This window comes from Odocoileus virginianus, chromosome 12, assembly GCF_023699985.2.
Source record: "Odocoileus virginianus isolate 20LAN1187 ecotype Illinois chromosome 12, Ovbor_1.2, whole genome shotgun sequence".
In the NCBI taxonomy this organism is placed as follows: Eukaryota; Metazoa; Chordata; class Mammalia; order Artiodactyla; family Cervidae; genus Odocoileus; species Odocoileus virginianus.
In genome coordinates, this window is record NC_069685.1 from 7,783,822 (window position 1) to 7,809,652 (window position 25,831).

Genomic DNA, 25,831 nt, shown 5'->3' on the forward strand with positions numbered 1-25,831 from the left:
TGTAGTCCCAGAAATGGAACTGCTGGATCATATGGTAGTTTTACTTTTTTGAGGGGTCTCCATACTATTTTCCACAGTGGCTCTACCAATTTACAATCCCTCTGAACAACTGCAGAGGTCCCTTTTCTCCACATCCATAAGGTATTTTTGATATGGCCATTCTAAGGTGACATCTCACAGTGATTTTAATGTGCATTTCCCTAATGACTAGTGGTGTTGCACATCTTATGATGTACTCGGTGGCCTTTCGTGTATCTTCTTTGGGGAAACGTCTGTTTAGGCCCTTTGCCCATTTTTTAGTTGAGTGAGTTGTCTTTTTTTGCTATTAAGTTGTATGAATTATTTATCTATTTTGGATATTAACCTGTTACCAGATGTATGGTTTGCAAATATTTCTTCCCATTCTGTAAGTAAGGGAGATTTCAAGTATTTTTTGAAATCCTTCTACATGCCAGGCTTTCATTAAGGCACTGAGAATAGAGCAGGGAAAAAGACCAAATCCTTGCCTTTATGGGAGTTAAATTCCAGAATATCAACTATGTCAGTACCCTCTTCACAAATTTGGTTGCCCATTTCTGCAGCATAACATTAAAATTTTTTTTAAAATTTATTTTATTATTGGAGTGTAATTGCTTTACAATGTTGTGTCACTTTCTGCTGTACAATGAAGTAATCAAATATGTATACATATATCCCCTCGCTCTTAGGCCTCCTTCCCACCTTCCCCACCCGGCCCCTCTAGGCCATCACGGAGCGCCCACCTGAGCTTCTTGTGCTTTATGCCAGCTTCCCACCAGCTGTGTTTTCACACACAGTAGTGCATATATGTCAGCGATACTCTCCCAGTTCAGCAGCACAACATTTAGCCTTTTACTTAAATCAGACACACCTACTACTTGCTGTTTCCCAAATCACACACATTCTCACTTAGGTTCGTTTGCTTTTGCTCGGTCTCTCACCCGCCGGCTCCTCTGTTCCTCTAAGTGGGCCAGCCTGACCCATGCAGGACTGGTGTTACCACAGGGGAATGCTGGTCAGCAGCCAGTTCTAACGGGCTGATGCTTGTGCTAGACCAGATACTCACTGTTTCACTGTTAGCTCTGCACCCACCCTTCCAGACGCAGCTCAAGTCTCTCTGTAGCCTTTTCTGGCTCCTTCCTCAGCCTTCAGTGATCTCACCTTCATGCAAACTGCTGGTGCCCACGGGTTTATCCCACTTAGTTCACAAAGCTCACAGACTTTCTTATGACATCTTACATATAGTTGTTTGCATTTTATTTAAAAAATTGACTTAGGCTTTTGTCTTTTCTTCCAAAATAGATAACGTGCTCCTTGCACAACTCAGACACTCAATCTGCACTTTGTGATTGATCAATGCATCAGCCTGGACTCAGCAATTCTTAACTGTCTGCTGGGGACTTCCAGTGGAGAGGGACCTCTCTGCTGATATTCTGTGTCAGTGTGCTTATCTTTAAGCAGTTCCATCCTCCAGGGCCTTCTTCTGCCCCCAGCTCCTGACTCAGAGCCATCCGCCATCACCTTTTCTTGAGGGGACATTAGCATGCCAGCACCTCTTAGGATGCTTGGCTGGTTTTCTGCATTAAGAGGACAGTGGGGCATCTTGCTTGCCAGCCAATTTAATGCAGGCTGACACTGCTGGCACAGTGAATTAGGTGGAGGAGCCAGCTGCCTCGGAGAAGAGTCCACTCCTATGGAGATTAAAGCAAGAAAATGACGGAGTGCGAAACACCTTTGTTTTCAACTTATATTTAGATGCAGAGAAGGCAGTACTTAAGCCAGAGCAGAGGATGAGTTCCGATTGTTAATTGCTAAGTGAGGTGCAGTGTTTTAATTTAACCCAGTCATTTGTAGAACTAGGCAAATGAGGTACATATTCTTTGCTCTTGCCCATGATATAAGGCTGAATATTTGAGAATTAATTATTTTTGGATGTTCCAGATTTGTCATTTTAAAACTGTAACTCCAGTAGTTTTTCCCCTCTGGGTAGAAGCCAAAGGAAAAGTGTGGTCGCCTTTTATCTAAGAGCGTGTGACTACAGAGTCATGACTACCATAAGGTAAAGCTGGTTGACAGATTTACTCAAATAATCCCCCAGTTATTTAACAAATTTCAAATATTTCACTGCAGTTTATGGTCTAGTCAGCTACCTGAGCAATTACACTTAGAGTTTGGCAACAAGCATCTCCATGGAGTTCCATAAAGCATTTACTCTTCCTATTTTTATTTTCCAGTAATATTTCCTATTTTAATATTCCTACTCTAATTCTAAAGTCATGTGAGCACAAAGTAGTGTGCCTTGATGGAACTGACTTTCTGGCTGTAGGGGCAACAGTGATGCATCTTGGATAATCCTTTGGAAGTGAAGTGAAAGTGTTAGTGAGTCAGTTGTGTCCCACTTTTTGAGACCCCATGGACTGTAGCCCACCAGACTCCTCTGTCCATGGGATTTTCCAGACAAGAATACTGGAGTGGGTTACCATTTCCTTCTCCAGGGGATCTTCCTGATCCAGGGATTGAACCCAGCTCTCCTACATTGTAGGCAGTTTCTTTACCATCTGAGCTACCAGGGAAATCCTTTGGAAGAAAAGGACAATTTCAAATGTAAGAAGACAGCTCAGTTCAGTCACCCCATTAATCAGCCCTTCACTGAGCATCCAGAATGTGATGCACTCAGCTTGCAACCATGAAGTCCAAGGAACAAGGCAGGGGTTCACTCCTCCATCTGAACATTTCAATCTTTGGGGAAATGTTAAAAAATATAGATGCCTAGGCCCCACTCTGTGGCTCAGTGGTAAAGAGTCCACTTGCTAATGCGGAGACATGGGTTCCATCCCTGGGTTGCGAAGATCCCCTGGAGAAGTAAATGACAACCCACTTCAGTGTTCCTGCCTAGGAAATCCCAGGACAGAGGAGACTGGTGGGCTACAGTCTGTGGGGTTGCAAAGTGTCAGACATGACTGAGCGACCAAACAACAACACTCCCCTCTTTCCAGGCCATTGTCATCTTGGGTTGAGTAACTTTGGTATAAAGTGTAGTTTGATGCAATGCAGTAGGAGTCTAATTTATATCTATTTATGGACTTCATTTACATCTATTACTCTGACTTTTTAGCTCCTTACACAGAAGCCTATGATACATTTCAAGTGAGAGGCATGGACAACGTAACTGCCGAATTTAAGGGAGGAACAGATAGTTAGAGGCTGGAGATAGGATTCAAATCTATGCTTTAAGAATGGGTAGGCTATAAATAAACACAGATGTGAGAACAGGACATTTTGAGTGGAAAACTAGCATAAACCTCAGCTCGAGTGTGTAAGCTCAAGGCGAGAATGTGTAAGTTATGTGCTAAGTATTATCTTGATATTAGTTTCAAAATTGTGAGAAATCAGGTGGGCCTGCCTAAGAACTTGGGCCCAAAGATCTGACTTTGAGTTCTATACTACCACTGAGTAATTTTTCACTGACAGGGTATTTCACTTCACTGAGCTCCAGGTGCCAACTCTGCTGAAAGCGGGACAAGAGTTCTTCTGGGGTTGTTTGAAACCAGGGAGGAACTATGTATACAAGCACTTGATAAAATCCAGAGCCCTACTCAATGCTAGATGTTTTAATACTGTCTTTGGGAAGGGAAGGTATTGAGTAGAGGAGTGATGTGCTAAAAATTTTGTTCATACATCCTGTTCATGAATGAATACAAAAAATAGCTAAAAATAAGTATTCATCATCACTGAGTTACTTTATGTCATTGTGTTTAGGGATTGGAGGCTCACGATCAAAAGAGAAGGGCCCCACAGCTGCCCACCATGGCAGCTGCACCCGGCAAAGCGGAAAGTGAGTATCAGTGCTTACCTAACAACTCAGTGACCGGCGCAGAACAACTGTATTAGTTACAAACTCTCAGAGTGCTAACTTTATTGGCAAACCTGTAAGAATCCATCTCATTCCCTTTATTTGAATATAACCGACTTTTGAGAGACGTAGAGCAACTCTTAACTGAGTATGCTGTCTGATGTGGTCTTCAGTAGTCATGTATGGCTATTAACTGCTTGAAATGTGGCTAGTCAAAGTAAGGAACTGAGTATTTAATTTTAATTCATTTTACTTTCAATATAAAACCTGATAATTCAGTTATTGGAACACTTTTAAGCACGTTTGGAACAACTTGAGCATGTGAGTCTATTTTTTTAAGTGGACATTTTATAAATAGAGATAAAGTTGCTGCTGCTAAGTCACTTCAGTCGTGTCTGACTCTGTGCGACCCCATAGATGGCAGCCCACCAGGCTCCACTATCCCTGGGATTCTCCAGGCAAGAGCATTGGAGTGGGTTGCCATTCCTTCTCCAATGCATAAAAGTGAGAAGTGAAAGTGAAGTTGCTCAGTCGTGTCCAACTCTTAGCGACCCCATGGACCGCAGCCTACAAGGCTCCTCCATCCATGGGATTTTCCAGGCAAGAGTCCTGGAGTGGGGTGCCATTGCCTTGACCGAGAGATAAAGTATTTCTGATATAAATTTGGTATCTGAATTAAGATGTATGTAAGTGCAACATACTTATAGGATTTTAAAGACAGAACAAGAAAAGGAATGTAAAATATTTTGTTAATTTTTAATATTGATTAATGTTGAAATGATAGTGTTTGTATGTTTTATTGAAAATATCCTATAACAGTTATTACCTGTTATTAAAATTAATTTCATTTCTTTTCACTTTTCAAAATGTGACTACTAGAAAATTTTAAATTAGAAATGGGGTACACAATATACTTCATTTAGAGCTGCTCTAGATTTGGCTTTGGTAGCTCAGTTGGTAAAGAATCTACCTGCAATGCAAGAGACCTGGGTTCGATACCTGGGTGGGGAATATCCCTGGAGAAGAAAATGCCAACCAACTCCAGTATTCTTACCTAAAATTCCAATGGACAGAGGAGCCTGGTGGGCTGCAGTCCATGGGGTCTCAAGAGTCAGACACTTAGCCACTAAACCACCACTGGACTTGGCAACATTTCAAGTAATCTTAAATTTAGGCTTATGTGGGCTGATTGAGAAATGTTTGGTGCTGAACATAGAGCTGGGATGATTAAGATGTTCTGTTCTGTTATTACCTTCACTTGGCTCCTGTGACCCAGGCAGTCTATGATACAGGCCAGCTGACATCTGTCCAGGGTTACAAATATAGAGTGCAGTGTGAATCACTTTTACTTTCTTCCTATTTGGATATACAGCACATTTTTCAAGATGGAAAGGACAGAAAGGGAGGATGATCCAGGAAATGGAGGAGGAATGTTCTTGAACTTCATTTTGTCTTTGGGTCATGCCCATAATTACTTAAATTAGATTTGAAGTCTTGTTTCTATGAGCTTGGAATTCCCCTATATCTTCTTAGCAACCTAACCCCAGTCTGAGAAATACTACTGTAGTGATTTTTTTTGGGGGGGAGGGGTAAATTGTAAAGTCTCCCTGAGGTACATAAGAAAGTTATTAATCATTTATTGTTGCAAAGAGAATAAGACACTTTGTTTAAGGAGAATATAATTGGGGAAGTGAGTAACCTTGTATGTGTAAGAGACAACAGATGCCTTTATGTTAAAATTGAGAAGTTGAGTCTTCATGCAGTATGGGTTGTGGAAAAAATTGTTGAATGTAGATTTTAGGTGATGAGAAGCCACATGCCACTTGAAATTTAGATTTTGCTTGGTTTTAAGATTCTTTCTCAAAAGAAATTAGAAATAAATTTTGTTTTCTTCACTTAAAAGTCATGGAGTTTAATGTAAACTATTTTATTGGAGGTGTCTCTCAGGGCATTTCTTCAATTTCTAGTTTCTACAGCTCTGCGCAAGAGCTAGTTAAAGGCTCCTAGTTCTAGCTTCCCTCTCCCTCTCCTAAGTTTCTCTGGTCCCCCAACCCTTTGTTTGTTTTGTAATTGTTTGCTGTGTGTTTGTTATTTTTAGCCAAGGAATTTTTTCCTACAAAATAAAACTTAGGAAGAGATTAGATATGTAAAACAGATAAAACCTAAGCTGCTCTGAGTAAAGAGGAACCCCCAAGGCAGTGAAATTGATGAAGCACAACTTTAAAACTGCTGCCTGAGTCTGGATTTGATTCATTGTGTTATTTCTCTTGGGATAGTTCCTGTTTTAAATCTTACCTATAATAATACAATGTGAAAAACCTTATATCTTTAAAGGGAAATTCATACTGAGTAAACTGGCAATAGCAGGTGTTAGTGATGTATGTTGGCCTCTGTGATAGTATGATACTAAATGTCATGATACTCATTTACAATTTTTTTCTGGTGTTAGGCTCTAAGACCCTGGAAGGCTGGGATACTAAGTTGTCTTATTTATTTCAATGCATTTAGCACCAAAACAGCACTTAGGACTTAGTAGATGCTTAGAAAATATATACTGAACTGAGTCTCATTGAATATGTGTGCTAAGTTGCTTCTGTCATGTCCAACTCTTTGGGACCCTATAGACTGTAGCCCCCGCCTCCTTGTTTTTTGCATTTCTTTTCCATGGGGATGGTCTTAATCCCTGTCTCCTGTACAATGTCATGAACCTCCATCCATAGTTCATCAGGTTCTCTGTCTATCAGATCTAGTCTCTTAAATCTATTTCTCACTTCCACTGTATAGTCATAAGGGATTTGGTTTAGGTCATACCTGAATGGTCTAGTGGTTTTCCCTACTTTCTTCAATTTAAGTCTGAATTTGGCAATAAGGAGTTCATGATCTGAGACACAGTCAGCTCCAGGTCTTGTTTCTGCTGACTGTATAGAGCTTCTTCATCTTTGGCTGCAAAGAATATAATCAATCTGATTTCGGTGTTGACCATCTGGTGATGTCCATGTGTAGAGTCTTCTCTTGTATTGTTGGAAGAGGGTGTTTGCTATGATCAGTGTGTTCTCTTGGCATAACTCTATTAGCCTTTGCCCTGCTTCATTCTGTACTCCAAGGCCAAATTTGCCTGTTACACCAGGTGTTTCTTGACTTCCTACTTTTGTGTTCTAGTTCCCTATAATGAAAAGGACATCTTTTTTGGGTGTTAGTGCTAAAAGGTCTTGTAGGTCTTCATAGAACCATTCAACTTCAGCTTCTTCAGCATTACTGGTTGGGGCATAGGCTTGGATTACCGTGATATTGAATGCTATTGCCTTGGAAACAAACAGAGATCATTCTGTCATTTTTGAGATTGCATCCAAGTACTGCATTTCGGACTCTTTTGTTGACCATGATGGCTACTCCATTTCTTCTAAGGGATTCCTGCCCACAGTAGTAGATATAATGATCATCTCAGTTAAATTCACCCATTCCAGTCCATTTTAGTTTCCTGATTCCTAGAATGTCAACATTCACTCTTGCCATCTCCTGTTTGACCACTTCCAATTTGCCTTGATTCATGGACCTAACATTCCAGGTTCCTATGCAATATTGCACAGCATTGGACCTTGCTTCTATCACCGGTCCCATCCACAACTGTGTATTTTTTTTGCTTTGGCTCCATCCTTTCTGGAGTTATTTCTCCACTGATCTCCAGTGGCATATTGGGCACCTACCAACCTGGGGAGTTCCTCTTTCAATATCCTATCATTTTGCCTTTTCATACTGTTCTTGGGGTTCTCAAGGCAAGAACACTGAAGTGGTTTGCCATTCCCTTCTCCAGTGGACCACATTCTGTCAGACCTCTCCACCATGACCCGTCCATCTTGGGTGGCCCCACATGGCATGGCTTAGTTTCATTGAGTTAGACAAGACTGTGGTCCATGTGACAAGATTGGTTAGCTGTCTGTGATTATGGTTTCAGTGTTTCTGCCCTTTGATGCCCTCTCGCAACACCTACCATCTTACTTGGGTTTCTCTTACCTTGGACATGGGGTATCTCTTCACGGCTGCTCCAGCAAAGCACAGCTGCTGCTTCTTACCTTGGACGAGGAGTATCTCCTCATGGCTGCCCCTCCTGACCTTAAACATGAAGTAGCTCCTCTCAGCCCTCCTGCAACTGTGTAGCCGCAAATGGTTGTCTGAGGAGGCCTTACAAATAGCTGTGAAAAGAAGAGTAGTGAAAGGCAAAGGAGAAAAGGAAAGATATACCCATTTGAATGGGTTCCAAAGTTCAGAGTTCCAAAGAATAGCAAGGAGAGATAAGAAAGCCTTCCTCAGCAATCAATGCAAAGAACTAGAGGAAAACAACAGAATGGGAAAGACTAGAGATCTCTTCAAGAAAATTAAGAGATACCAAGGGAACATTTCATGCAAAGATGGGTTCGATAAAGGACAGAAATGGTATGGACCTAACAGAAGCAGAAGATATTAAGAAGAGGTGGCAAGAATACACAGAACTGTGTATTAGTGGAGGTGATGAATTCCAGTTGAGCTATTTCAAATCCTGAAAAATGATGCTGTGAAAGTGCTGCACTCAATATTCCAGCAAATTTGGAAAACTCAGCAGTGGTCACAGGGCTGGAAAAGGTCAGGTTTCATTCGAACCCCAAAGAAAGGCAATCCCAAAGAATGCTCAAACTATCGCACAGTTGCACTCATCTCACATGCTAGTAAAATAATGCTCAAAATTCTCCAAGCCAGGCTTCAGCAATACATGAACAGTGAACTTCCAGATGTTCAAGCTGGATTTAGAAAAGGCAGAGAAACCAGAGATCAAATTGCCAGCATCCACTGGATCATCAAAAAAGCAAGAGAGTTCCAGAAAAACATCTGTTTCTGCTTTATTGACTATGCCAAAGCCTTTGACTGTGTGGATCACAATAAACTGTGGAAAATTCTGAAAGAGATAGGAATACCAGACCACCTGACCCACCTCTTGAGAAACTTATATGCAGGTCAGGAAGCAACAGTTAGAACTGAACATGGAACAACAGACTGGTTCCAAATAGGAAAAGGAGTATGTCAAGGCTGTATATTGTCACCCTGCTTATTTAACTTCTATGCAGAGTACATCATGAGAAACCCTGGGCTGGAAGAAGCACAAGCTGAAATCAAGACTGCTGGGAGAAATATCAATAACCTCAGATATGCAGATGACATCACCCTTATGGCAGAAAGTGAAGAGGAACTAAAAAGCCTCTTGATGAAAGTGAAAGAGGAGAGTGAAAAAGTTGGCTTAAAGCTCAACATTCAGAAAACTAATATCATGGCATCTGGTCCCATCACTTCATGGCAAATAGATGCAGAAACAGTGGAAACAGTGACAGACTTTATTTTTTGAGGCTCCAAAATCACTGCAGATGGTGACTGCAGCCATGAAATTAAAAGATGCTTACTCCTTGGAAGGAAAGTTATGACTAACCTAGACAGCATAGTAAAAAGCAGAGACATTACTTTGCCAACAAAGGTCCATCTGGTCAAGGCTGTGGTTTTTCCAGTGGTCATGTATGGATGTGAGAGTTGGACTGTGACGAAAGCTGAGCACCAAAAAATTGATGCTTTTGAACTGTAGTGTTGGAGAAGACTCTTGAGAGTCCCTGGGACTGCAAGGAGAACCAACCAGTCCATCCTAAAGGAGATCAGTCCTGGGTGTTCATTGGAAGGACTGATGCTGAAGCTGAAACTCCAATACTTAGGCCACCTCATGTGAAGAGTTGGAAAAGACCCTGATGCTGGGAGGGATTGGGGTAGGTGTAGAAGGGGACGACAGAGGATGAAATGGCTGGATGGCATCACCGACTCGATGGATGTGAGTTTGAGTAAACTCCAGGAGTTGGTGATGGACAGGGAGGCCTGGCGTGCTGTGATTCATGGGGTGGCAAAGACCGGACACGACTGAGTGACTGAATTGAACGGAACTGAGACTGTAGCCCTCCAGGCTCCTCTTTCCATGGGCTCTCCAGGCCGGAATACTGGAGTGGGTTGCTATTTCCTTCTTCATCATTGAATGTGTTAGCGCTTTTTTGTTTTTGTTCAGTCACTGAGTCGTGTCTGAGTCTTTGCGACCCCATAGTCTGTAGCATGCCAGGCTTCCCTGTCCTTCATCATCTCCCGTAGTTTGCTCAAACTCATGTCCATTCAGTCGGTGATGCCATTCAACCATCTCATCTTCTGTCACCTTCTCCTGCCCTCAGTCTTTCCCTGCATCAGGGTCTTTTCCAATGAGTCAGCTCTTTGCATCAGGTGGTCAAAGTATTGGAGCTTCAGCACCAGTGCTTCCAATGAGTATTCAAGGTTGATTTCCTTTAGGATTGACTGGTTTGATCTCCTTGCTGTCCCTTGAAGATTCTCGAGTCTTCACTAGCACCACAGTCTGAAAGCATCAGTTCTTTGGCATTCACCCTTCTTCCTTTGCTTCCTTGTTGCTTTTTTAACACCTGTGAAATCATGCACAGGCGTTCAGACACTGACTCTGACCACGTAAGCACGGGGGCCTTAGACATGTGGCCATACACCTTTGTGCAGGCAACCTTCCTAGTAATCTGTTGTGAAGTCTCTGAAGAATGCAGCCTGTTTGTAGAAAATAATGGGAATCCTGTTATTAAGGGCAGCTATTTTGTTATGATAAGAAACACATGTTTGTTTGTCCCCAGGTGTTTCTGGATGCAGGAAACACTTGCTTAACGATTACAATCAAGAGATGGCCAGTGGCTCATTCCCTGTCATAGTTTCCATAATTATATCTTCTTCTGGTGTCTTCACTTCAGAGATTAACTGGAGCAACTGTTCAGACTCTATAAAGCATTGAGAGAAATCTGAAGTTCTGTGAACTATTAATCACAATAACATTAAACTGGTGATATATGAAGAGTGAGTTTAAAAAATATAAAATAAGTGTAAGAAAATATTTTAGGCTAGTGAAATCTCTTGGCATTAGAGATTCATTTTCTTTCTTTATGGTGATATTAATATTTACACTCATGTTTTAGATCAGTTTAGTATGACTATTTCAACCTCTTCATGAACTTTATCATAAAATATTTGTTATTGCTTATAATGACTTTTTATTGCATTTTGGGGATTTAGTAACTTGAAACCAAAGTATGAAGAGATTTCATTATTTGCAAACCTATTCATGAATTAGTTTTGGATAAAAAGAACTATAATAAAACCAGATTTTTTCAAACTAATTTAGAAAGTTGAAATTTATCTTTGTGCTATTGAAGTAATGAGGATTGATTAATTAAATTAATTATATAAACACTGTTGGGTAAAATTTAGCCCAATGATAGTAAATGATACAACTATAACTACAGTAATAATAATTGATCACATTTGAAAGTTTATTATGTGTCAGGCCCTGTGCAAAATACTTTGTAACCCAGTCCAATGTAATCTCCAAAACAATTCTGTGCAATATGTATTGTTATTATTATCTCTATTTCACAAATGAGAAAATGAAGGTTTAAGGACAATAAAATATAGTTCATGAACAAATTGAAATTCACAGCAAAATAGTACAACTCAGGAATGAGAGCTCTTAAAAATCATTTTATATGCTGTGGATATGTATTTGCAAATAGAGCTTTAAAGACAGACTTTTTTTTTAACAGAGAGGGAGGAGACCTTGACAGCTCCCTTTTAATAATTGAAGTTATAATGCACACTTGAACTTATAAAAGCTGCATGCTTACATACTTATCCCTTTGTGAACAAAGAAACAAAAGCCTCAAAGATTATTAACTGGATGAATTCTTAACATCCAAGTTGTTTAATTTCTTGCAATTTTAGATTCATTTGTTGAACATATACTTATCCTTGAATATTATAAAAATAAAGAACACACTATCTTTGTCTCTTCTGAGGCCTTGAGATATGACTTGTCTTGTGATGCCTTCAATATTTAACTCTTTGTTTCAAAGGCTACTTTTTAGTAATGTGAGAAGATTATAACAGTTGCCTCAGGACCTTAGATGACAGTGAGGGCCCAGGACTGCTCATTTGGAGTCAAGGTGCCCATATCTCCGGTAGGACCACCTCTAGATCTGTGTAGAGTCATTCTCGTCTGGTGCTGGCTGCCCTTCTCTGCCCCTTTAGGAAAATTCCAGGGCTTGTTCTGATGGTGAATACTGAACGCACTGGTCAACAGAGAGCCCAGCGAGGAGCAAAATGCTGCCTTGGGAATTTAAGTTCCTCTGTCAAAGGTAACTTTTAGTCATGAAAGGGAAAACAGAATGGCCCTCTCAGCATATTACAAGAGGGGCAAAATGACTGCTGGCTTGAAATGCAAGTGTCTCAATCTGTTCAGGATGCCGTAGCAAAATATCATAATGCGGGTGGCTTATAAATAATAGAAAGTTATTTCTCGTGGTTCTGGAGGGTGGGAAGTCCATGATCATGGCATCAGCAGATTTGAGGTTTGGTGCAGGCCTGCCCCCTCATTAATGGATGTCTTCTCACCATAACACTCACATGGTGGAAGGGGGCTATCTAGCTCTCTGGGCACTGACCTCACTCATGAGGCTCCACTCTCATGGCCTAATCACTTATCAAAAGCCCCACCTCCTAATACGATCACATTGGGCATTAAGTTTCAACATATCAGTTTTGGGTGGATGTATATACTCAGTTTTAGCAGAAAATGTCAATGAAATGTGAGTACTCCACTAGGGTGACCAGCCATACCTCAAAGGAGTCTCCAGAACTCACAAGGACTGTGGGAAATTAGGAAAAGTAGCAGATGTGTTAAAAAACAAAACAAAACCCAACCCAAAAAGCAGCAAGCGATTCTGGGGACCAGCGCCTGTGGGCTTCCAGCATGACTGACTTTAGAAGGCGTTTGGCCTCCTGTGTCTCAGAGCTTTCCCTGAAAATGAAGATGAGGTCATCTCTAAGGTCTTATGTGGAATGAAAATGCAATGGCTTTTATGAATATACATTTTCACCAAAAACTAATGACTTAATCGTTTTACATGTTAATAAATGAATATTGTTTGTCACGTGTGACACATGACAGTATTGTAATTATAAGTAGTTGTAGGGGAGTTTTGATTAGTTAGAGGAAGGAAATTAAAGGAGGAAAGATTGTCTTGAGAAAAAAAGGAGTTTGTGGAGTCACACCTTGGAACAGATCACTGCCTTTGATGGAACCAAGTGGTCTGGTTAGAAACCCCTTCAAAATAAATTTCAGTTGAAACTTGGTGTAAGAGGCAGTTTTAATTCCTTAACTCCTATCTCTTCTATGTGAGGACAGTGCATCCTATGACTTTGGATGGTGACATTTAAATGAACCATTTTGTGATTTACATGTGACTTTGTGTTCCAGTTTATTCGAAGAGGATGTCCACTTCTTCACAAGTGTGTGTATGAAGTCTTGACAACTACTTTTGCAGAGAAGAAAAAAAAAATCCATCAATCATTGTCCTTAGAAATATGTAGGTAGCCCTGAATGTGAGCAGATACAGTGGCAAATGTGGGGAGCACAGGGAGGTTCAGATTTGGCGATGACTTTACATACTTTCCATGGGTAAGAGGAGATGGAGGGGAGAAGATAGGGAGCAAGGGGAGATGCCTTTCTGGAATGCCTGCAGAGTGACAGCCTCGTCCCAGTGATGGGGTATCTTAGTCGATGCTTTCTCTCCTAACCCAGCACTGTTTAGGTGGGTTAAGAGTCTAGCTGTTCTCCCATTCACTGCTTGGATCTCCCTCCTCAGGATATCACTGCCCCAAAGTAACAGTGGCCAGTGGCCCACGAGCCTGCATGGTGAAAAACAAGGGGAAATTTTGTGAAGGAATGAAGAGTTTACTCCAATGTTTCATTATGAAATTTTCAAACATATAGCAAGCTTGAAAGAATTTTAAATCATAGGCCTACAACCCAGTGCTCACCATTCATATTTTACATTATTTGATTTATCACATATTTATCTATCAAGCAACATACATAGCCTTAGTCAGAATTCAATATTTTTAAATAGTTTTCTTTTCATGTAAAACGTACAACAATGAAAAGCAGAGATCTTAATATATATTCATTGAGTTATGATACTGTACCTGTGTAATCTACTGTGTATCAAGATATAGAACATTGTCATCTCCCTGGAAATTTCCTTCGTGTCCCTTCTCAGTGAGTCTTGAAGATCACTGTTCTGGGTTTTTCTCCTATATATTAGCTATACTTCCACTAGAACTTTATTTAAATAGAACCATATAGTATTTGCTTTTTTGACGTAATGTTTTTGCTTATATAACAACGATTTTGAGATTCATTCGTGTTGTGATGTCTGTCAGTAGTTTGATCTTTTTTTTTGTTGCTAAGTAGTATTTCATTGTATGATATACCAGTTTGTCTGCTGCTCTCTTGTTGATCCCCATCTGGCTATTTCCAATTTGAGTCTATTATGACTATAGCTGCTATGAGCATTCTTGTACAAGTCTTTTGTAAATATATGGTTCATTCTCTGGAAAATACCTAGGAGTGGGATTGCTCAGTTGCAGGGAAGGTGTATATTAGGTTTTATAAGAAATTGCCATAGCTTTTCCAAACTATTTATCCTATTTTGTATTTCCACCGATGACATGTGAGGTTCCAGTAGGTCCACTGCCTCATCAACATTGGCTGTTACCAGTCTTTTTAATTTTAGCCATACTGGTGAGCATGTGGTGGTATCTGCTATGGTCTCAATATTTGTGTTCCCCTAAAATTCATGTTGAAATCCTAATGCACAATGTGATGTTGGTATTAGGGGTTGAGGTCTTTGGTGGGAGGTGATTAGGTCATTATGAGTGCTTATATAAAAGAGGCCCTGGAGACCTTCCTACTCCCTTCTACCATGTAAGGATACGAGTAGATGTCTGACCGGGAACAGGGCCCTTCCCTGACCATGCTGCCATCCTGATCTTGGACTTCCAGCCTCCATAATGGAGAGAAATAAATTTCTGTTGTTTACAAGCTACCCAGTCTTTGATACTTTGTTGTATCAGCCCACACAGACTAAGATAATATCTTATTATGGTTTTGATCTGCATGAAGATGGCGTTTCAAAATGCTTAAAATTTGAGTAGGTGAAAAGAAGAGAGAGAAAATCTTGATACTAAGGTTACTTAAAGGAGGTATATAGTTAAAGAAATGGGGAGCATACTGGAAAGACTGAAAAGCTGATTTGATAAGTAATATATTGAAATTTTGCTGTGTCCAGGGTAAGAGAAGAAAGCCAAAAAACACTCATAAACATCAAAATCAGCTAACAATAAAGGAAATATATAAGGGTGAAATCTTAGACAAGACTAAGTTAAGATGATATATTTTATGTACATGCTATAGAATTCTGTACATAGCTCTGGGTAAAATGAATAAGAGTTTTAGGAAAATAGTTATCATTATAATGCTACCGACCTGTAGGTACATGTATTTTTTATTTCAGTGCTACTTCTACTAAATTAACTTAAACTTTTGAGTTTTATTTTGCAGTTATAATGTTATCAAGTGATAAGGTAAATACTCTTGAAGAAATGTACAGTCATATTAATTAGTTATCAGGTATAGAAACTAGGACAGACTTACTAATAATTTTCATATTCAAATCATTTGTGTCTTCTATATTTAAAAGCTTTCAGAGCTAAAGGAGATTTCAATTCTGTGTGTTTTATTTGGTCTCCCTGGACTTAGGATAATCTAACATTCTGACCATTGTAAGCTAATTTAAGTAAAGTATTACATTAAAGGAACATTACATTAACTTTTTTTGCATTCTCTTATAACATCCACTTATATAATTCACATTTATAATATCCTGCAAGATTCATAACTTTCTAAATTTCAATTTCGTAGTTTTGCCATTTTTGGTTAAGAAAGTACATTAATTACATTATAAAAGTAAACCATTTCTCTGTTTCTATTTCAGATTCTAAATTAGAGATTCCCAAGCAAGATTTTTTTCAAGAAGCAAAAACTCTCATTGCTCAACATTATAAGAAAATAAATGAGGTTAGTGTTTTGAACTTAACTAACATCATATTTTTCAGGAAACTAATAACAATTTCTGTATACTACAACAATTATTCCAAATGATTACATGAACCCTAATAGATTTCGAACAGAAGGAAAAATGAAATCCTTACTAGCTGTAAAAATTGATTTCAGATTGCCTTTAAAAATAAAAGATTTTTCAGCTCTACAGGTTATTTAATTACATATATGTTCAATTTGTACATTTAACTTAATTTTTAATGTTTTCTGTTGTTGAATTACAGTGAAAATTTTTGGATTAAGTATCTCAAGTAAAGATCCCGCTTTAAACACTGTTAGATGAGGCTAAACTAGAAAACACACTGTGAGATGCAGCCCTCGTGCGCCGCCAGCATGCACACTCACCTGTATCTTCTCCCACGCCACTTTGTGTCAGGGCTGTGTGCCAGTCTGGTTGTTCCTTGAGGGCAGTAGCTGTCTTTTTTGAACGTTGCATCCCTAGCAGCGAGCCTTGTGCCTGGCTCGATAAGTAATTGCTTAATGGCATAGACTGGTGGGAAGGGATGAAAGGGAAAGGGGTGGCAAAGAGATAGGAGACGAGGGTACAGGATGAAGTTTTGGAGGAGAGCACGCAGAGGGGAGATGGGGCCTTTGGGGAGCAGCGGCTGCGGTGGCAGATGGCCCTTTGGGGAGACAGGTGAGAGAAGGAGATCTTAGGATGGTTTCCTGTGTGCCGCACTGCTCTCTCTTTTGAATGTTTTTTTAAAGAAAAAAAACCCCCATACTTTTAAATAAAGATTATTACTTTTTCCATGTTTCCTGTTGAGGGGGAAGAGGATTATATCAATGTATAACAAAAACTACTGTAATGATGTAAAGTAATTAGCCTCCAACTAATAAAAATTAAAAAAAATTAAAAAAAAAAATAAATTGTGCTTCTGCTGCATGATAGAGTGAGTCAGCTATATGTGTACATATATCCCCTCCTTCTTGAGCTTCTCCATCCCACCCCCACTTTGGTCACCACAGAGCTGCAGGCTGAGCCCCTGCGCTACAGAGCACGTTCTGACCAGCTCTCTGTTTCACACGAGGCAGCGCACACACATCAGTCCTAATCTCCCAGCTTATTCCTCCTCATCTACTCTGCGTCCACCTATCCGTTCTGTACTTCTAGGGTGCTCCTGTCCTGAAAATACATTCATCTGTACCATTTCCCTAGATTACACGTTTATGCATTATATATTTACCTCTTCCTGACTTACTTTTCTCTGTATGACAGATTCTAGTTCCATCCATGTCTCTATAAATGACCCAATATTGTTCCTTTTATGACTAAGTAATATTCCATTGTACATATGTATCACATCTTTATCCATTCATCTATCAATGGACATTTAGGTTGCTACCATATGACCTAGCAACTCCACTACAGAGCATATACCCCAAGAAAACCATAATTCCAAAGGACACATGGACCCTCAATGTTCATTGCAGCATCATTTAAAATAGCCAGTACATGAAGGGTTATAATTTTTACACGTGCTTGTTTTGAATGGTCCTATAGGCTGAGACTGACCATAGGTGGTTTTAATCTTGTAATCAGCATTGTTAACATTGCTTACTAGTTTTTGCCTCTAATCAGTTAGAAGTACTTATAAATTATATGGATTTCAGTAGTAGGCATGTGAGATGAAAAGTTTACACTCTTCAGAGTTAGATAGCTGTGCCTTAGAATCTTCACCTACTTTTAGAATTTTATCTAATAATAACGGGACAATATCTGGTTGCTTGGTAAAATGTAATACCAGTGTACTGAAACCTCCTTATTGGCATTTTGAGTTGGCATCTGTTTACTTTGTCTAAACCTTTTCTTGTAGGGAGAAGAAGAGCTGTAGCTCTATCTATGGGCTAGAGAATTACTAGACTAGAGCAATTATAATTGTTTGGATAACTGCCTATCAGAGACCTAGGACTATATTATTTTCTATTGCTCAAGGTAGTCAAAATTAGTAAGCAATTAAGTGATTGGAAGGATCTAAAATACATATCCAATTAGTAATATGCTTTTCTTGAGAACCTATCTCCATGTATAAGCAGTTATTTCTGATTCAACAGAGAATTTTGAGGATGTTACCATTTTTTTTTCGACATTTGAAGATTCTCCAAAGATGGTTGAAAATGAATTCTTATTTGTCTATTTGAAAACTTCTATTTTAAAATTGACCTTAAAGCTGTATTAGAAAATATCACATTTGAGGAAAGCATCACTATTTTAAAATTTATATATATATTTTAAGTTGAATATAACATTTATGCTTGTAAGGGCTTTTAGAGAACTATGAAAGATAACATCTACTTTATGTGACTATTGTCATGTGCTTTAAGTAAATGTCTTATACAGTAAAGTACTTTGTAAAATATATTTAGTGGATATAATTTTCTTAATTTATTACCAAATTTATTACCTAGTTTTATATAGTTAAATTTAATTAAATTTATTTTTGTTTATAGAGTAAAGTTCCAGGTACTTCTATAAATGTCTTCAGAAATAAACATCAGAAACCAAAATCTACCAAATTCATACCTTTGGAGATCAAAAAAAAGGAAACACTTGATGTGGTCCAAGAACTTCAGGCAGCATACAAAAGGATTTGTTTTCCCAAGGACCGTTCCAAAAGTGGACCTTCTGAGGAGCTGCCACAATGGACTGCTTTCAATGAGCCACACATTTTTAGTATAAAAACAAAACACAAGGAGCCTATAGATCTAGTTGTGAAAGGTAAGTTTTTTGGTGGAGCAAAGAAGTTCAGCAAGCCCTCAGGCAGAATTATTTGCTTATGGTGTGCTTATAATGAAATTTCTACATTCAAACAAAACTCCACATTTTAAATGCTAGCAGTGAAGGCAGGGAGGCATGACTGAAAGAGCTGCTAACCTCTGGGAGCCACCAGAAGGTGAAAAGAAGGCATCCTCATGGAAAGAGGAATGCAGAGGAGCAGAATCGGTTGGCCACTTCTTCCAATCAGCACAGTTCCTAGAGCAGGCAGGGGCTCATGGCTCTGGGGTCTGTTGTTGAGCGGGGTCGCTAGGGTAGGTGAGCTATTCATGAGGGTGTTACCCCAAGACCATAAAAGGAGTTTCCTTTAGGACCTATTGTGGTAAAGGTTTCTTCTTTGTCAGGATTTCAGTCAAGTGGAAACTGGTGGTCTATTTAAGCAGAGTAATACTGTTTTCTGAGACCTAATGTGTTTTCCTGGCCAGAATAAATGACCTCTCAAAATACATTTCTAGTTATAAACTTTCACAACTTCATCTACGTTTCCCTCTTTTGTTATTGCTTACTATGTTATTCATTCATTTGAATTTTTTCACTCAATGAGTGCCTGCCCTGTGCCAGGTGTCAGGAGATGGAAACACACGGCTTCAGGTGTCAGGAGTTGGAAACACACAGCTTCAAAGGCTCAGAGAGTAGTGGTGGGGACACATACTTGGGTAATTTCTTCTGTGCATTCGGACAACTGCTGTTATCCAGTTGGTGCAAGGGATTACGGAGAAACTGAGAAGTAACCAGCCAGATGCCAGAGGGAACATTTCTCAGACGAGACCTCGTTAGAAATGGGTTTTAAGGAGACGTTCATTAAAGGTAAGTAGGAACAGGAGAGGCCATTTGGAACAGTGGAAGAGCTAAAGGACAAAAGAAAGTGATATGTCTTGGGGAAGGAGAGATTTGGTAAGAAATGAAGTTGCGGAAATGGGTGAGACGAGGCTTTGATGTGGTGATAATAGCAGACCCAGGAGTTGACCCATGTGTATTCGAGAGCCAATGATGATATCAAAGCTGGGAGATGGGGAAAGAGTGAGGTGTGACTACTCTCTGTCAAGAAAAATAAAAGTGGCAGTGCAGCCTGTGGGGAGAATGGTGGCAGAGAGAGAAGAGAGGAGGCTGCCCGGAAAGAGATGGTCCATGTAAGAGATGCCTAAAGTAGGGCAGCAGTGAAGCATGAAGTGTCCAGGAGGGATTTATTGCGGTGTTTCTCAGGGTAGTATTCAGAACACTAGTCATGAATGAGTCACCTTGACACAAGGGTTCTTTGGTTAGATAAGTTTGAAAAATGCATTTACTTCTTGGAGATTCATATTGAAGATTAATATATTGAGAGCTCTAAGAAATACTACAGGAAGGAAATCTGTTTAATGTTTTTAACCTGCCTGTCACCAATTTGTTTAACCAAAGAATTCCCAAAGAAAGATACTTAGGTTTCTAAACGGGAAAACTCAACAGGTATCATTAAGGGAATTCAGAGGGAGAAGCAGACTTAGGGCAGGTGGAGACAGGAATGGGAAAGATGATCAATTCAGTTGTAGACCTGTTCAGTAGACATGTACTGGGAGATAAACAGTTGGAAGTTGAAAATGGAGCTACTTAGAAAGAACCAGGTTAAGACTGAAGATTGATGTTGGGGATCACTGCCATACGTGAACCATTGTGGGGTTCATGCATTGTTCAACCAACATTTATTTATTATGGGAGAGATATAGAGATAAAAGATGTTACTTGCCCTCAAGAATTTCAAATTTCATTTATATAATTTGTGTGCAGTTGGATGGAGGAGGATAAATAGGTGATTATAGTATAGTGTGACCGACTGTAATAAAAACAAGCGCTACTGTTTTGAAGTCAATTGGAAAAATACCTGATTCAGATTTAGTAATAGGGATGGATTCCCAGGAGATTTAAAGCCTGATAAATTTTGAAGGCTGAATAAGTGTTAACTCAAGAAGGAAGAAAGGTACCATGAGAGTCAAGCATCTACATCATAATGAATATCCGAGAAAGTGATGATAGTGTACTTGAGGGAACTAAAATAATTTTAAATAACTGATATGAGGCTTGGGGAATTAGAGAACAGCAGAACACTGAAATTTAACCTGAAAGTAATTCAGATGTTTTACAGAACAGTTGCAGTGATCACATTTGCATTTGAGAACATACCGTGGCAGTGGAGGTGAGGTGGGGTGAATTTTGAAGGCACAGAGACCAGTGAGGAGACAGTAATTCCCATAAGCAAGGATGACTTGTATTACATTAGTGGCACTGGGGATAGAAGTGAGGGGAGAGATTTTAGACCTATTTGAGAAGTAGAGTTATCTAGGTTTGGTCAACAGTAAGGTGGAACATCAGACATAGAGAAGGGCTGTGGGATTCATGGGCTTAGTGGTACCAAGTGGCACGATGGAAACATTGAATTAAAGAGTTGGAGATGCATTTTTATGGAATGGTGAAACTGCCACCACAATAAGTTGAAATCTAAACTGTGTACATACTGAGCTCTGCAGCTCTAGGTGAAGAAGTTGGGAGGAAACAGCATTGCTGAAATGTATTGGTGGTTTTGGTTGCCTTTGGAAAGTTTTTATTATAGAAAATAGATGAACTAAGAAGACTATTGGCTGGTTTGCAAGCAGAAATGAGAGAGCGTAGAGAGGGACCAAGAATTTGGGTCCTTGGTTTTGAGCAAATACCTACTAACACTTAGCATTGTAGCAAAAATCAGATGAATGATATGTTTTTACCAACCCAGGCCATTGTTGCAGGTAATCCAAAGGCACTAACTATTAAGTTGAGAGACTAAAGCAGGAGGTGGAGAAGTGAAGATACAAGGGAGATTTTAAAACTATGTCTAAAAAAAGAGCTTTGAATGTGGTTATTGGTGTGCAGAATTGGAAGAAAATAGGTTAAAATATCTACCAAATATTTTAGAGAATTTCATTGCTGAAGAAACCATGAACCTTGATTCAACTGAATATTCAAGAGTAAAATAACCTGGCTTTATGTGGAAGTGGATCACAAAAGCTATACAGCCTCCAAGGAGAATAACAGCAATACGTGGCCCAGGTGCAAGGAAAAACTTCTCAGAGTGGATCCGGGGGGCACTAAGGCAATGAACAAGGGAGTGCCTCTCAGAACAGAATCCTTGTCTACTCAGGGGACTTCTCAGCGCCTCCCCAGCAGGATTCTATAACTTTCTTTGGCCTAATGATTGCTCCACTGCTGGATGCTGTATGCTTCTGGGGAAAGGTGGAAATAATTTATGAATTTGGTACACAGTGTTACTAGACCAGAAGGAGCCACAGCTGGGCCTGATGGAGAAGATTACAAACAGCCAGAGATCCTGGGCTCTGAGCTGGATGCAGTGTTTTGGTGGGACTTTGGGTTGTCTCCTTTGTGTCCTGCCAGGGTATAAAAATGAATGGATATTTGATGTGCAAAGGGGCAGACTATGCAGAGACTGGCTAGATGCTTATTATATCCCTTTCGTCCTGAGTACTTGGCTTAGATACACTCCTCACATCCCTTGTAGTTAGGAGGAGCTGTCTGATTGAGATTTGGCTCAATGGATTATAGCTGGAAGTGGTGCACATCCATAAAAAATGTCTCTCTTGTGTTGGGCTCTCAACATGACACCCCACATTTTCAAGCATAAGGACTCTTTTTCAACATTCTTTTTTTTTCATTTATTTTTATTAGTTGGAGGCTAATTACTTTACAATATTGTAGTGGGTTTTTGTCATACATTGACATGAATCAGCCATGGATTTACAAGTATTCCCCATCCCGATCCCCCCTCCCACCTCCCTCTCCACCTGATCCCTCTGGGTCTTCCCAGTGGCACCAGGTCCGAGCACTTGTCTCATGCATCCAGCCTGGGCTGGTGATCTGTTTCACCCTAGATAATATACATGTATCGATGCTGTTCTCTTGAAACATCCCACCCTCGCCTTCTCCCACAGAGTCCAAAAGTCTGTTCTATACATCTGTGTCTCTTTTTCTATTTTGCATATAGGGTTATCGTTACCATCTTTCTAAATTCCATATATATGTGTTAGTATACTGTAATGGTCTTTATCTTTCTGGCTTACTTCACTCTGTATAATGGGCTCCAGTTTCATCCATCTCATTAGAACTGATTCAAATGAATTCTTTTTAATGGCTGAGTAATATTCCATGGTGTATATGTACCACAGCTTCCTCATCCATTTGTCTGCTGATGGGCATCTAGGTTGCTTCCATGTCCTAGCTATTATAAACAGTGCTGTGATGAACATTGGGGTGCATGTGTCTCTTTCAGATCTGGTTTCCTCAGTGTGTATGCCCAGAAGTGGTATTGCTGGGTCATATGGCAGTTCTATTTCCAGTTTTTTAAGAAATCTCCACACTGTTTTCCATAGCAGCTGTACTAGTTTGCATTCCCACCAACAGTGTAAGAGGGCTCCCTTTTCTCCACACCCTCTCCAGCATTTATTGCTTGTAGACTTTTGGATAGCAGCCATCCTGACTGGCGTGTAATGGTACCTCATTGTGGTTTTGATTTGCATTTCTCTGATAATGAGTGATGTTGAGCATCTTTTCATGTGTTTTTTTGCCATCTGTATGTCTTCCTTGGAGAAATGTCTGTTTAGTTCTTTGGCCCATTTTTTGATTGGGTCATTTATTTTTCTGGAGTTGAGCTGGAGGAGTTGCTTGTATATTTTTGAGATTAATCCTTTGTCTGTTGCTTCGTTTGCTATTATTTTCTCCCAATCTGAGGGCTGTCTGTTCACCTTGCTTATAGTTTCCTTTGTTGTACAAAAGCTTTTAAGTTTCATTAGGTCCCATTTGTTTATTTTTGCTTTTGTTTCTAATATTCTGGGATGTGGGTCATAGAGGATCCTGCTGTGATTTATGTCGGAGAGTGTTTTGCCTATGTTCTCCTCTAGGAGTTTTATAGTTTCTGGTCTTACATATAGATCTTTAATCCATTTTGAGTTTATTTTTGTGTATGGTGTTAGAAAGTGTTCTAGTTTCATTCTTTTACAAGTGGTTGACCAGTTTTCCCAGCACCACTTGTTAAAGAGGTTGTCTTTTTTCCATTGTATATCCTTGCCTCCTTTGTCGAAGATAAGGTGACCACAGGTTCGTGGATTTATCTCTGGGCTTTCTATTCTGTTCCATTGATCTATATTTCTGTCTTTGTGCCAGTACCATACTGTCTTGATGACTGTGGCTTTGTAGTATAGTCTGAAGTCAGGCAGGTTGATTCCTCCAGTTCCATTCTTCTTTCTCAAGGTTACTTTGGCTATTCGAGGTTTTTTGTATTTCCATACAAATTGTGAAATTAGTTGTTCTAGTTCTGTGAAAAATACCGTTGGTAGCTTGATAGGGATTGCATTGAATCTATAGATTGCTTTGGGTAGTATAGCCATTTTGACAATATTGATTCTTCCAATCCATGAACACAGTATATTTCTCCATCTGTTTGTGTCCTCTTTGATTTCTTTCATCAGTGATTTATAGTTTTCTATGTATAAGTCTTTTGTTTCTTTAGGTAGATATACTCCTAAGTATTTTATTCTTTTTGTTGCAATGGTGAATGGTATTGTTTCCTTAATTTCTCTTTCTGTTTTCTCATTGTTAGTGTACAGGAATGCAAGAGATTTCTGTATGTTGATTTTAAATCCTGCCACTTTACTATTATTCGTTGATTAGCTCTAGTAATTTTCTGGTAGAGTCTTTAGGGTTTTCTATGTAGAGGATCATGTCATCTGCAAACAGAGAGAGTTTCACTTCTTCTTTTCCTATCTGGATTCTTTTTACTTCTTTTTCTGCCCTGATTGCTGTGGCCAACACTTCCAAAACTATGTTGAATAGGAGTGGTGAGAGTGGGCACCCTTGTCTTGTTCCTGATTTCAGGGGAAATGCTTTCAATTTTTCACCATTGAGGGTGATGCTTGCTGTGGGTTTGTCATATATAGCTTTTATTATGTTGAGGTATGTTCCTTCTATTCCTGCTTTCTGGAGAGTTTTAATCATAAATGGATGTTGAATTTTGTCAAAGGCTTTTTCTGCATCTATTGAGATAATCATATGGTTTTTATCTTTCAATTTGTTAATGTAGTGTATTACATTGATTGATTTGCGGATATTAAAGAATCCTTGCATTCCTGGGATAAAGCCCACTTGGTCATGGTGTATGATTTTTTTAATATGTTGTTGGATTCTGTTTGCTAGAATTTTGTTAAGGATTTTTGCATCTATGTTCATCAGTGATATTGGCCTGTAGTTTTCTTTTTTTGTGGCATCTTTGGTTTTGGAATTAGGGTGATGGTGGCCTCATAGAATGAGTTTGGAAGTTTACCTTCTTCTGCAATTTTCTGGAAGAGTTTGAGTAAGATAGGTGTTAGCTCTTCTCTAAAGTTTTGGTAGAATTCAGCTGTGACGCCATCTGGTCCTGGACTTTTGTTTGCTGGAAAATTTCTGATTACAGTTTCGATTTCCTTGCTTGTGATGGGTTTGTTAAGATCTTCTATTTCTTCCTGGTTCAGTTTTGGAAAGTTATACTTCTCTAAGAACTTGTCCATTTCTTCCAAGTTGTCCATTTTATTGGCATAGAGCTGCTGGTAGTAGTCTCTTATGATCCTTTGTATTTCAGTGTTGTCTGTTGTGATCTCTCCATTTTCGTTTCTAATTTTGTTAATTTGGTTCTTCTCCCTTTTTTTCTTAATGAGTCTTGCTAATGGTTTGTCAATTTTGTTTATGGTCTCTTTAGTTTCTTTTGCATTTATTTCTGCCCTAATTTTTAAGATTTCTTTCCTTCTACTAACCCTGGGGTTCTTCATTTCTTCCTTCTCTAGTTGCTTTGGGTGTAGAGTTAGGCTATTTATTTGACTTTTTTCTTGTTTCTTGAGGTAGGCCTGTAATGCTATGAATCTTCCCCTTAGCACTGCTTTTACAGTGTCCCATAGGTTTTGGGTTGTTGTGTTTTCATTTTCATTCATTTCTATGCATATTTTGATTTCTTTTTTGATTTCTTCTTTGATTTGTTGGTTATTCAGAAGCGTGTTGTTTAGCCTCCATATGTTTGAATTTTTAATATTTTTTTTCCTGTAATTGAGATCTAATCTTACTGCACTGTGGTCAGAAAAGA

The 25,831-nt window shown here is 39.3% G+C and overlaps 1 protein-coding gene across 2 annotated transcripts in view; it reads left to right on the top strand.

Annotated features, from left to right (window-relative positions):
* Nucleotides 1-25,831, top strand: part of IQCM (IQ motif containing M) — a 486,330-nt gene that overhangs the window by 72,991 nt on the left and 387,508 nt on the right. For both annotated transcript variants that reach the window (XM_070474777.1, XM_070474778.1), the window contains exons 3-5: nt 3,778-3,853; nt 15,805-15,887; nt 18,381-18,648. In XM_070474777.1, the coding sequence (XP_070330878.1) occupies nt 3,826-3,853; nt 15,805-15,887; nt 18,381-18,648 (379 nt within the window). In that variant the 5' untranslated portion in view covers nt 3,778-3,825. The remainder of the gene's footprint in view (nt 1-3,777; nt 3,854-15,804; nt 15,888-18,380; nt 18,649-25,831) is intronic.